The sequence below is a fragment of the Lepidothrix coronata genome, unplaced genomic scaffold (assembly GCF_001604755.1).
Source record: "Lepidothrix coronata isolate B3197 unplaced genomic scaffold, Lepidothrix_coronata-1.0 Scaffold204, whole genome shotgun sequence".
Lineage (NCBI taxonomy): Eukaryota > Metazoa > Chordata > Aves > Passeriformes > Pipridae > Lepidothrix > Lepidothrix coronata.
In genome coordinates, this window is record NW_016690384.1 from 161,649 (window position 1) to 175,489 (window position 13,841).

Here is a 13,841-nt window from a genome sequence, read left to right on the forward strand (position 1 = left end):
ATCAACACCACACATGCTGCACCAGCTACTAACTCCCATCAAGGGAATAGCACTTAGAGGACTAAGTGCCCTCTGTCTCCCTGCTGCCTTCCCAAATTGAATTAGAATGGAATAAGGAAAGAGCATTGTTAACTTTTAACCCCAGACCCAGCACCTCCAAGAAAACAGCCAGGGATGTGCCCTGCCTTTCAAACCACAGTCAAAGGCTCAGGAACAGCTCAGCGAGGATGCCTAGAAGGACACGGGGTCTCCCATGGGGACAGAGCCGGTGCCTGCAGAGTGGCACAGCACCCTCCTGGCAGCAGCATCCCCGGATCTGCAGGGGATGGCAGAGGCTACAGCCACACTGCCCTTCCTGAAAGCCATGAGTCCCTAAGAGAGGGAGAGAACTGGTCGACGGATAACCCATATTTCACAGGTCAGCCTGCAAACTACCACAAGCAATAGCTCCTCCCTCTCCCTCTCCCTCTCCCTCTCTCTCTCTCTCTCCCTTCCAGGGGGCCAGATCCAAGGACACGACCGTGCAGGTAATGATGAAAGGCAGGCAGCCCCGCAGTAGCTCCCAGAAAGCAAGTTTTCCTCCACTTCTTCCCCAAAGTCATTTATCCTGAGCCAGGAAAAGCCAGCAGCACACCTGTAATTTCTAATACCCCAATTTCTCCCATTTAAGACAATTCCATTCAGATGCTGAAAACTCTTCTCCCTCTGAGGTCCGTTCCCCTCGATTACCCACAAATTACACAGCAGGGCTCCCTTGGGGAGACAATCATTTTCTGAAGGAAGACAAGAGGCTGAAGACTTGTTTTGGGAGAGATGGAATCACACATCAAACCTATCGCTCCTTGCAAACCTGAGCCAAAACTGCTTGTACAAACTTCAGCCCCCAAACCACAACAACTTCTCATCAAAGGCAGAGCAACAAATCAAAACCAGGATGACTCTTTTCCGCATTTTTCCCCCCCTTTTAAGCCTGTAAAGTAGGTTTTGCTGAAGCAATGAAGACACAAAAGCAAGGAGAATGACTCCTCAGTGAAGCAGTTAAAACAGGCACCTAAATGATGTCCTGTTCCCAAGTGTGAGTGTTTGTCAAGTTGCCTTCCGGGGGGGGGGGGGGGGCTTGCTTCCCACAGACAACCCTCCAGGAATGAGACAGCACCTTTGTGTTCCTACCTGGAAACAATAGTAATAAATCATGGTGCTAAACCACGTAAGGACAGCGGCAACACGTTTCAGCTCCTGCTATGAAGAGCAGAGATGCCAACACAAACCAGGGCTTTAAAATCACCTGTCAGGGGCTCAACAAGCATGAGAAATATTAATGGATTCAGCTGGAGAAGCACTGGGCAACAGGAGGACAAAAGTCCAGGGAAGGGAAGGGAGGCAGAGGTATTTAAAACTTCCTTCACGTAATCTCTGGCTCGCACTCACGCAGCCTGGCCTGGATTTTGCTGCGACCATCAGGATTATTGATCAGTTTTTAAAGCCTTATGTCGTTTACAGTATTCAGCCAAAAAAAAAAGACCCATCCTGAATTCATAAAAAGTCCAAGCAGCTCTGCTGAGAGCGTCGGTGCTCAGAAACGCCGAGGGAGCAACGACTTGTTGTTAATTGCCTTGCAATCAAAAATTCCCACTAAAGAGCAGCATTACCACGGGATAAAATGGATCTAAGCACACACACACACACACACACACACACCCCTTCCCAGACTGTGGGGAGCTCTGCTGTGAACTCCAGCCACAGGAAGCAGTGCCTTAGGGCTGGGCTATTATAGATCAACAGCACAGAAGTGTCGCGCTGTGGGCGAGCAGAGCCGTGTAATGTCATTAGGCTGTGACCAATCCGCCTCACAAACCCGGTTGCTCTCGGCAGGGAGCTCAGGGGGGTCCTGTTTTCCGTATCTGGAACAAACACAGAAATAAGAACTTCTGAGAGGCAGGAAGGAAGAGGCTGACAGCTCCGGGAGCCCACGGCTGTGGATGAGCTCACTGTCACTGCTGCTGCACGGACCACGCTGAGGACGGGATGCCAGCAATCCCTGCTCCTCTGCTTCGCCCGGGTTGAAGGCGTTTATCCACCCAAAGATCCCATCCAGGAAGGCATGGGAATGCGCCGGGCGCCACCGGGCTCTGCCTCCACGGGAGAACACGTGCAGGAGATGACTTCTGACAGCCAAGCCAGTGCTGGGAACGGGGGTCCAGCAGCGCACAGAGAGCTCCAACCAGGAGATTAAAGTGGAGCTTCGGAGCAGCCGCAGCCTTCAGAGCTTCATCTGCTCTGCACCCAGTGACAACACTTCCCAGCTCACCCGCCAGCAGCCGCTATCCCAGCGTGTCCCCATCCCTGAAGGAACGGCTCGGGAAGCCAGGAGGGATGGGAGGCTGCTTTCCATGGGAAATCAGCATGCTACGGTGCTGTTGTCCCCTTTGGGGAAGGGAAGGAACAAACAAAATCCCAGGCACCCGCTGACAAGCACGGAGAAAAATTAAGCGGCGCTTCTGAAGAGGTGCCTCAACACGGAGCAACAAATCACGTTTGTTTGCAGACTCTCCCACCCTCCCCTGGGTATTTTTCCATCTCATAAGGGATGATACATTTGAATTAATGCTTGTAATACGTCCACAGCTTGGGATGGAAAACACTGGAGAAGAGCAGAGAACAGTTGCCCTTCCAAATCATCTGGCGAAAGCACAACTGCGGTTCCCATGCCAGATACAGCAGGAAGGCGCTGACTCCTTGGCAAACTGCTGGGTTAGAGAGCTGATACCAGCACCAGGCAAAAAGGATTGATAGAGGAAATGGCAAAGAACCACGGATGGATTAAAAATCTTAAAAAAATTAAATCTTGAAATGTACAAGTAACACTCGGAAACACTGACGGACTCTAAGAGAGTGCACTGAACTCCAGCAAACTGTATCCCTTAGAGCTCTTCTGATCAACCTCCTTTGCTGCACAAACCACAGCCTCCAGTCCTCTGCTTTTTGGATCCCACCTACCTGTTTAATGTGCCTCACTCCCCCACAGACCTGCCAGGCCCTCTGCAGAAGGCTGTTACCTCCACAGCTGCCCCAGTTCCCAGGCTGCAGCATGTGCTGGCAGAGCTCCTTCTTCCTCACTCCAAAAAATGCACCAAGCCCCCTTCCATTTGTGACCCAAACTCCCCCAAAACTACAACAGACAAACCCCAAACCAAAGACCCTGGTGGCCCCCAGAAGACGAGACACAACCAGGCACCATGTCAGGATCTGGGGAGTTTGTTCAATGAACACATTCTTTTTCCTTCTATTTTTTACTTTCAAAATGTGTTTTCTGAAACAACTTGGTGCCAAAAAAAGAAATACCTGATTCCTGTATTATTCACCCTGGACACCACTCCGCCACTGATTATCTGTCAGAGGTTTAATTGTGCTTGGGAGCTCGCCAGGAATAATGCACGAGGAGCGTAGGAAAAGCAGGTAGGCAGGCACTCATCCAGCGAGGCAGCTCTTCCCGGCATTCCCAACCTCCTCTCCAAATTAGCAACTGCTTCCTTTTCGTGGCTTTTTTTGAAGGACCGCTGGCTGGGGATCCAACACTTTCCAGTCCTGTCCAGGTGTCACAGGATGAAGATGCCGTGCGGAGTCCCAGGGATGGAAGGGAGGGTTAGGAAGGACAGGGAAGGACAGATGTCACTGGGGCCATCGCCAGGAGCACCAGCCACAGAGCTGCAGATTGTTCTGTTCTGCAAGTGTGCAGCTGGCTCTGGAGTGTCTCTCCATCCCCAATATAGCATCCAGTCCTTCCACATGGATAACACGAGGAACAGCCCTTCCCCTCTCCTTTTCTTCCAGCCTCTGGCAGGTTTAAAAGGCAGCAGCAGAGGCCCTTTCACCTCATCTCCTTTGGGAAGAATAAAGCTTGCAGACTTCAGGAAGGACAGAATCTTGGTCATAAAAGTCCCACCTCCCAAGTCAGGAGTATCTCCTCTGTGACACTGGAAAATCCCTTGGGAAGCAATAACAATATAACCATTGCTCTCTGGAAAAGTACCACCAAAGTAAGAAGATGCAGCACACACGGAGTTCAGGGAGAAAGATCCAAGGCATGTGATGGGAGGCTTCTTTTTCATATTTTTATTTTCCTGAGCCAAAGTAAATGCCACATAAATGCCAAGAAGCTCTTGGTGCGTTCACAGATGCCATCTTCTGGGTGTTCTGCTTGCATTCCACGTAGGAATCATAAAGTGACAAGCTGAAGAAAGGACCAGCAAAGGTCATCAGCTCCACTGTCCTCCTTCCCCTAGGGAGGAGGAGCTCCTTGGTGGCAGAACCTGGACTAACATCTCTGCTCCCTCAAAACAACCAGGATCCCCATTTCCCAGCTCCTCTAGAGCAGTACTTCATTACCTTCCCTTTCCAAGGATTTTCCTGCTCTCTTGCTGCAACTTAAGCACATTATTTATCGCTCTACCATCAGAACATGGAAGACAAAGTATCCACTACTGGATACTAGTGGATACACTACTTGAACCTTCACATGCTGCCCTCCTTCCCTTTATTAACTCAAAACAACTCTAGGTCTTTCCAGCCCCAGCTTGTAGACATTTTCTACCCCTCCAATTATCTTATTGTTGCCCCCTGGGCTCTTTGCACCCACCCACGGTACCCAGAACTGGGTGAACCCTTCAGCCAAGCGTAGTCAGAGGTTTACTCTGCAGACATTTGCCTCTTTCTTTTATCTCCAGAGACCACCTCCTAACCCAAACCCTGGCCCATGGGGTTGGTATCGGGCACTTCTCCACCGTACACTGGTGCCACCGCTCCCTCCTCCACCCGCCCTTGTTTGCAGCAGCCTGTTTGTTTCCACCTGATTTCTCCAGACCATTTGGAGCTCCGCTCCCTCCTGCTCACACAACATTCCTGCCTCTCCCCAGCTGGGTTTCACCTGCAGACCGAAGAGGAGCACATTTCATGCTGCCCATAACACCCTTCTGACCCCCACGGGTGGGAAGGGTACGAGGTTTTATGGGTCTGTGAACATGGAAGCGGCCAGATCCTTCCCTGACTGCTGCCCTGTGAAACCTCAGCTCCTCATAAAACTGGAGCAAAGCCACCTCAGCTGCCAGAGGGTGATGCAGCAGTGGGGAGGGTGACATTCAGCAGTAGTCTAAATTAATCTGTCAGGCTGGGTTTTTTTGCAGATAGAATTGTCTGGGGCCAGGTGCAGGTCTTTGTTCAGCTGAGATCCTGTCCCTCCAGGGTCCCCTGCCTCCTTCACAAGCCAAATCCAGTAGTGCTCCTGCCACTGCCACACTGCAAAACCTTTGCTTTAGCTCAGGGTTTTGGGTCTGTTCCCCCCTGCCACAAATCCATGAAAATTCATGCGCTTGAGGAAATCAGACCCTAGTTGCTATGGTGAAAGGCATTCTGCAAACTAAGAAACAAATACAAGTGGGACATTTGGAGGTTACCAGATTTTTGCACATCTTTCAGACAAGAATAAAAAACCCTTCCAGCATGTTAAAGGCTCCAATAATTTCCCAGACCCTGCTATGCTTCAAACATGAGGGATTTATGGTACAACTTAAGGAAATTAATGATCAAGCACTGCGTTTCTCCAAAGAAGCCTCATTCCCGTGGCTCCTATTATAGCAAATGCAGCAACAGTTTTTAAGAGCTGGGTTTTGGCTTTGCTGAAGAGATGCCAGGAGGCTTGAGATGCATCCGGGAACACTATGACAAGGAGCTCCCATCAATGTGACCTACTCGCTCCACTCACTGAACCACCAGGAGGAGGAGTCTGGCTACAGAGCCAGTAATTCAACTTGGACAGACCTGGAAAATTATCCAGCAGAAGGGTCATGGCACCTTTGGGATGAACTGCCTACTTTTGCTAATCAGTGGGTTGGGTTTTTTGCACATTTAATGTGTTGGGTCCCTGCCTTCTATTAAGACGCTGCTGTAATTCAACCCCTGCCAGCTCCACGGAGAAAAATTGTCCTCCTAAGATCAAAGAGGTGATGCTGCCTCAGCTGGATGGTGGGAGAACAGGGATCTCAGGGAAATGAGGAGGCAGGATGCCCACTGGGTGGGAGGCAGAGGCACCCACAGCACTGCTGAAAGGGCTCAGCCCCTGGGCTGGGTGGGACTGCAGTGGTGCAGGGGCAAGAGAATTCAGAAACTTTATAGCCCTCTCAACAAATCCTCCCTCTTCCAGCACTCACAGTCCCTGCTAAAATTAGTCAGAGAGATGCTGAGCACCTCTGAAAGGAAAACAAAGAGGCTTCTCCCCTTCTTGGTAAGGTCATCAAACAGATCCCTGTCACACAGACGTAGCACAAACCTTCTGCACCTCCTGCACTGCGTTCTCCTCAGCAGCTCAGCTTCCCCTCAACACCTCCAGTGCTGCCTCCAAGGCCCAAACATTCCAACAAAGACGTTTTTCCTCTATTGTCTAGTCTGATTTTTCAAATGCCATGTCAAATTCCTGTTTCATCGAATGCAAATAACACGAATATGCCTTTTTTCCCCCTGAAGAATATAATTCATAGGAAAGCGTTTTCACAGCAACCCCAATTTAATCTCCTTCTTTTCCCCCATGATCATACAAATGATCTCCAATCTCATCTGCTCAACTGTCACATCCTGCCATCCCACTGTTGCTCTAATTGCACACTGCTGAGCCCCCTCGATCGTTCCGGTATCTCTCCATAATGGCAGGGTCACAACTGAAGGCAGGAATTCTCCCCTCTGCAAAGCGGCATCGCAGCCTTTCATTTGTGCTTTTGATTCTTCTCTAAAACCGACGTGAGGAAAAGCACTGGCTTATTTCTGAGACAATGATGTTGCACCACAATCTCTTATTCAGTCTCTTCTCACCCCAGTGGATTTTTTGTTTGGTATTTTTAACTCTAAACTTTCCAAACAGCCACCTCCCGTTAAGTGTTTGTTCCAGTTGCCAGTCCTACTTCAGATCTACACCTTCACCACCTCAATGAGGATAACAAGATGTTCTTCAACTTTCCAAACACCAGGCAGTCTTGATCCTCACTTAATGCCAGTTCTTTGGCCCTTTGATTTCACCTCAGCTAAAAAGTACATCAGGAAAAGGCTCAGCCTCCTTAAATCCACAAACAAGTTACACAAAAGGCCTGGGTCCCAGTGGCTGCAGAACATGAGATACACTCCCCAACTGCAAGTGGAGTTGGCTCTAAACAGGGGCACATGTTTATTTGTTTAGTGCTTGATGGTCTTGGGGTATTTTGAGGGCCATGATTTTTCTTTTTCATTGTATCTCTCTATATGGCACCGCATCAAATGTCTTAAACTGAACTGTTGCATGCCACTGCTCTTACCCAGCAGGACAGGCACAGTAACAGAGAACAGTACCAAATTCCTTTGCTATGTCAGCTCTCCAGTATATTAGCCAGTAAATGCACTTTCCTCCGCTCTAAGTGAAAGCAGATACAGTCCCATAATTTAATACCCTAATGCAGCCCTAAAAAGAAAAGGAGCCTCATCAAATTATGCCTTGTCTGACCTAGAAGCCCTCCCAGAGCCCCACTGCTGGAGCAGAGCATGGCAGCATGTGTCACTGCCTCAGCTGATCCAGTTCCCAGTCTTCCATCCCAGCTTAAAGTCTCCCCTAATGCCCTAAGACATCAGATGTGCAGCTTTCTGCTGCTGTACCTCAGTAGCTGTTCCCTCAATATTTAATCTTGTAAGCTGTTAATGCACAGATCTGTGCTAAGCGGCAGGGTTCAGCTTTTTCTGTACTCAAAAATTTGCTTCCTTCTTGTCTGAACGTGGCAAAGGCCATTCTTTCACTCCTCAGACCTCAGCTCGAGCCAAAAATCGTTCCATTTTAAACCAGCGAAAGCCCAGGTGGTTTTCTTCCTCCTGCAAGCCTTCCTTTTCCTCAAATGCATCACAGAAATTTTTGGCCGGGCGGTCCCTTCGCGTTTCTGTTTGTTTTTATTTATTCACTGCAGCCCTAGTTTTTTTTCCACCGAGCGAAACAAATAAAAGCCCGGAGGCAGCACAGCCCCGTCTCCGGAGATGCCGGCAGCTGCCCCGGCCGCCTCTGTGCCAGCGCCGTGCCAGCTGCCATGCAGGGCACGCGGCCACCGCCGGGGACACGGGAGCGGGCAGGGCAGGGGGGCTCCAAAACAGCACCTCTCCCGGGCCCGGCCCTGCCCTCACCCTGGGGAAGGAGCTGCCCATGTCTCTCAGCCCTGAATCGCTGCCTCCTCCCTCCGCTCTCCAAGAGATGAGATACTTTGCTCCCGACCGGAGCACGACTCCGGTACGTGACTGGGATGTTCAGAGCCACTAGCCAGCCTAGAAGGAATGCATATCGCTTCGTGGGAAGTGGTCCATGAAGCATCTCCAGCTTTTTGGGACTAGGCTAGGCAAGCACAATGCCAAAGCTTTGTAAGACACAAATCTGTTGGGTCACACAATCCCTTGGGCTCTCAGCTCCACCTATGCCAGGAAGCCTTTTTCACGGATATTCTTCAAGACAGAAGTAATTTAAACTCCCCAAAGCGACTCATCCTACAGAATCTATTTTCTGAGCAGTGTGGGAAGGTACCGGCCTGCACAGCCATTTATTAGCACAAATAGGAGTGTGTGTTTAACTCTGCGGAACGGGTAGAACAAAGGATTATTAAATAAAATTCCGATTAGTTCAGCTGAAAGCAAAATACCAGCTGGAGCCTGGGGTAACGCAGGCATGGTATCAGCAAACATGTGCTGCCAGTGCATCTGCACACACACACCCCCCCAGCTTTGACCACGGGGAGCCTCCTCAGCCCGGAGCAGCAGAGTCACGGTGTCTCCGTCGAGATCCGTGTTCCCATAGCTCAGGTCCTGCCCTCTGCTCGGCAAAGCCTTTGGCTGCACAACGGGAACGAGAGGAATGAAACCTGAGTTTCCCCACTTCATGCCCTCCTGCCAGTAGCGACGCTTTGTTAGCGTTCCAAGTGGGAACACGGCCACTCGGCACGGTTGTGGCACAGTCCCACCACCTGGAATCACACGTGGCTCTCCCTCCCACCACCCTGCCTAACTGCAGCCATATTCATTAACAGCCCGTCATTTAGATCCTAGTGCAGAAGTTAATGAAGCCACTTTGTGAGAGGGCAGCCTCCCTGAGCACAAGATAAATAATGGATATAAAAGCGGGCTGGGAGGGAACCGGCGCATCCTTGCAAGGTCACGCTGGAATGCATCAGTGGCTCACTGAGGCTTGGGCTCCTCCGGTAAGAAGCCTGGAGCTATTTATGACTCATGTAATTAATTAATGCCAACGGGCGTTCTGCTGCAGGCACGTGGGAGACCAAAGGGAAATAGGAAGCGAGCAGGTTAGGAAATGTGGTGGAGGTGGGAGAGGAGGATGACATTTCTTGCGGCAAGACAGGCTTTGAAGTAATTACCAACAGTCCAAACAGCCAGCAGCTCCTTCGGCTACGTCAGTACAAAATCAATTAGGAGCTTTAAAAATGCATTGGCTCGTATTGCCGAGAGCATCAAGAATAAGGAGCGGCCTCGGAGGGAGGGCAGTTGCATTTCTGAGCACCACAAGACCATCCTCCCCCCCCCCGGCCCCGAACCTCAGATCCCACAAATGGTGTGACCGGCAGAGGGAGCATCGTTAATGCCTTCCCGATCACAAATGCTTTGGAATGAGGAGCACTGAGGGAGACCCCTAGTTTGATCTGATGTTTCTGTAAAGCCTGAGGACAAGTTTAACAGAAGCAAGAGAAAGCAGTGAAGGCGTACGCCGTGCAAGCCGAGTCCCTGCAGGCACTCAGGGCTCCTGACACACCTCCACTTCCCGGGGTCGGCTCTCCCACACCGGGAGCTAAACCAAAACTTGCAGATCACGTTAGGAAGGGGACCGTGTCTGTAGCTTTCCTGCTCCAGCTCGCAATACTGCAGTCTCACACCGCACACTCAACGTGTGGCGACGCTGAGTCATGACACCGCGCTCGCACAGACCGTTTGAGGACAATGAGAGCTTAACCTAATTTTGTCCCTTTGTTTGTCCTCTGCACAGAAGAGATCAATCACTTCCACTCCCTGCCTTCACACCCCCCTGCATCCACCGCCTAATACATTATTAAAACTGTAAATACAAATAAAGAACACCCTTTCCCTCCTCTGGGAGGACTCTGAAGTCTTTCTGGGCTGTCCAGCTCCCACCCAGGCTGAATCCTCTCTCATGTTTCTTTGTTGCCAGAATATCTCCTAAACGTTCCCATATGTATCCATGCATTGTCCTGGCTCCCTCTTATCAGAGCTGCCTGCAACAAAATCCTCTCACACAATGAGGATTGCAAATTTGCTTACAACCCTGTGCTGTTTGCCATTTCTGCTCCTCTGTGCATCTCTTTTCTCTCTGGACACTTGTAGGGGTCAAGCAACCACAGCCCCACTCTGCCACAGCCATCTGGATGAGCAGCAGAGGCTGCCTGCATCCCAATCCTGGCTGGCAAAGCCTGGGAGGCTGCAGGATGCTCCCCTTCAAGCCCTACCCACCTCCACAATGCAGGATCGTGTTTTCCATGCTCTGATCACTACCAAAGCCCTCAGATCCTGGCTGGTGGGACTCCCTGCTGCTACCTGCTATTTTTCTGGAGCAAACCCATGCAAATCAATAGCAGAGATTAAAAACAAGAAGAATAGAATAAGTGAAATGAGTCGGGTTTAGTTTCATAAATATATATGAGTAGAACAAGAGCAACAAAGTGCTTCTTTTCTGGTGGGTTGGGAATCAACAAGAGCCTGAGTCTCCAGGGTAAAACAGGAATGAAGTAAATGACAACATGAACACCCACTTAGCATTCGTGCTACATATTCCTGCTCTGAGCCTCAGCAGCTTCAGGAATGCTTCTGTTAAATACTGTAATGCTCCCAATTACGAGAGATCTGGATTGTTTATTTTCTAAACAGATTTCCCCCCCCCTCACAGGAGATCACATAAGCCTAAGACAAAAGCAGTCTTGAAGAGGTGTTTCAACCTCTTTTGGCTATACAGTATCCACAGCTGGGCCCATTTCCCTAATTGTTTCATACTGACCTTGAGGATATTTCGGCCATTAAATGACTCCCGCTCCTTGAAAGATGATTTACCAGTCATTGTGTTGTTTCGCTCTTCAGCTGTAGACAGAAAAGCCACCACCAGAATGAGCTTAAGATGGGAGAACGCTGTGTGCTGTACTTCACCCCCCACTCTCTCCCTCCCCAAAGTCAGCTGCCAGCTAATAGACCTTGTTCTTAGTGCAAAAAACCCACTTTCCCTTTTGAAGGAAATAAGGCAGGAAAGGAAATAGGCAGCCTCTATCGGGATCACCTATGTCACCTGGAGGAAAGACCCTAAATCAGAGCTACGGGCTGATGGCTCAGTGCAACACACCTGCTTCTCTCTGGCTGATTTTAATGCCACATCCAGCCATGCCAGGGTAAAAGCTTCACCTGGAACAGCACCAAATCCCAGGCTGAGTGTGCCAGCACAATGCCAGGGGCGATCCGGATCCGGACAGCACCGACACAAACCTCTGCCGCCCGCTCCGGGGAGCACATCCATGTGCTGTGGGTGCTTCTGCTGGGGTGGGCACACAGCCACACAGACATTCAGGACAGCAACCTGGGCCTACAGCGACTGCCAAATGCCTATGTCTGAGATCCATTTCCCCAGAGCATGTCTGGATTTTTATATAATCCCTCAGTACATGATCTGTTCTTTCCACAGGACCTCTGCCTCACTCAGTGAATATATTCAATATTCCTTTTTCATCTCCAGCATTAACTATGAAGTCCCCCTCACATCCAACCTGCTATTCAAATCCTGTATGGAATATAAAGCAATTTCCATGGCTGCCTGCAGAATGCTCTCCCCATAGTGTCTGAATGCCTCACATGCCTCATGGGGTTGTGCAGAACAGAGAGTCAGAATGCCAGGCATAGCTGCCCATGTGCCTCCCATCACAGAGAGCCACACCAGCACTCTGAGCTCACGTTTTTAGGTCTCGATTTGAGACCCATTTGAGACAGAAAATTGTGCTTATCTGACTTCAGGACCAGGCAGATGCAAAACCTGCCCAGAAAACCATGACACAAATCACCTGCTCTTATCACTCTTCACGCAGAGACTCAGAGAGGCAGCAACTAGAGAATCCCCAGCACAACCCACTGTGCTGCACGGGGGTCACCGTGGCAGAGCACACACATGTTTGCACATGGAGAACCAGGCTGTAACACACTGCCCCTCCCCAGACACGATGCTTTTGAGGCTGCTTTATAAAGTAACGTGATAAGAATAGACTGCCAGAGCAGACAATCTCTTGGCAGAGCCAGCAGACGCCATACACTCAAGAATAGCTCACATTCAGCCTCACAGCCGTCTGCATCTCATTTAAGGAGAAACACACTGGAATCACGCCCCTAAACCAATGGGCAATCTTTAACTTGACCAAAGAGGATTATGTTTTCATCTTGTTTAAAGGTCAGCACAGCACATGGAGTTGTTACCCAATTTCAGTTTAACACTGGGGCACAGACAGCCCAAGACTTCAGATGGTACTTGAATGTTCCTCCCTGGCCCAGATCCTGAGAGTGCTCCTGGGTGACAGGGTTTTTGAATCTGTGACTCTGCTGATGGCTTTTTTAATTTTCTCCTTGGTTTTATCTCCTGACATGCCCCCACAGCCCTGCAGGTATTCTTGAGATTAAGAAAAATCACACCATTGAAAAAGCAAACAACAGAAGCATTTGCTGAGCAGCAGGACTCCTTTAAATGCATTTATCAGTAAGGATGAAGGGTCTGTACGTACTTGGATCTTTCCTGAAGAGAGTGTTCATGACTGTAGCGTGCAGCTTCACCCTGTCCCATTCTTTGAGCATCAGGCCAGAGGCCACAAACCGCTCCACCAGCTGATCAGCGATCACCTGCAATCTGGGAAGACAAAAAGAGAAAGAACAGAGCCACATAAACTAAGGAGAAACCCCTGCATCATCAGCTTTTGGCTTTTCAGCCGGGAGGGCAGCAAGTGAGAAATGAAGTCTCTGCACGCACACAGAAAAGGGAGCTGGTCCCTGATGGAAAGCGAGCAGAGACATCAAGATTCAGTTCCAATGCAAAAAGTTCTGGCTGTTTCACAAAGCTTCCTCCGTGATCGCTTCTGCTGCAAATATTCCAGGAAGAAGGGCAGATTTAGCACAGCAGAGAGCTCGTTCACAGTGACAGATGTTACTGGGAGCTGAAGGATGCATCTCTCTCCTGCCAGGAAACACAATGTGACTCTCCCTGCAAACGGTACAATCTGCAGACCCGCAGGGGCTTAGGCACCTTGTGTCCCAGAGGATCTGCTCAGGGACTGCTGGAGCCTGGACCTTCTGTGTCCCAAATAAGAAAACCAGTCACTGGACTTAATTTCTGGGAGAGCCCGGAACATGGTGACAGAGGGCCCAAACCCAGACAGCACATCCTGGTGAACACTCCAGCTTTGGAGCTACTGAGCAAGCAGAACCAAAAGACTTATTCCCACCTTTGTGTCTGTCTTGCTCGGGGATGAAAGTGGCCGTGGCTGCCGGGATCTGTGGGCAGACCTGTCCTGGGATAGGCGGCAGGAGCAGGATCAGAGCAACACATATCCTATGCCTAAAGAGCTGAAGGAAATTCCAAGCTGCTGCCATCCCCAAAAGATTTCCACAGTGCCTGAGCCTTACCAAAAGCAGCGAGGATGTGACAGAGCAAGAGCTTCCCATCCCCAAAAACAAGGCCAGAGGGTACTAAGCCCATGCAGAAGGATCTGGGCCTCTCTCAGCACGTCCCAGGGATTAGACAGCTTTCTGCTCCG

General features: G+C 50.1%; 1 protein-coding gene across 9 annotated transcripts in view; it reads right to left on the reverse strand.

Moving 5' to 3' along the window:
• ASCC1 (activating signal cointegrator 1 complex subunit 1) overlaps positions 1 to 13,841 on the reverse strand; it is a 34,427-nt gene that overhangs the window by 4,222 nt on the left and 16,364 nt on the right. For 7 of the 9 annotated variants that reach the window (XM_017832699.1, XM_017832695.1, XM_017832696.1 and 4 more), the window contains exons 8-9: positions 12,816 to 12,937; positions 11,063 to 11,142 (exon numbers count right to left, since the gene is read on the reverse strand). In XM_017832699.1, the coding sequence (XP_017688188.1) occupies positions 11,063 to 11,142; positions 12,816 to 12,937 (202 nt within the window). Of the gene's footprint in view, positions 1 to 2,614; positions 4,232 to 11,062; positions 11,143 to 12,815; positions 12,938 to 13,841 lie in introns of those variants that run through there. The other 2 variants (XM_017832702.1, XM_017832703.1) reach the window with 2 other exon arrangements.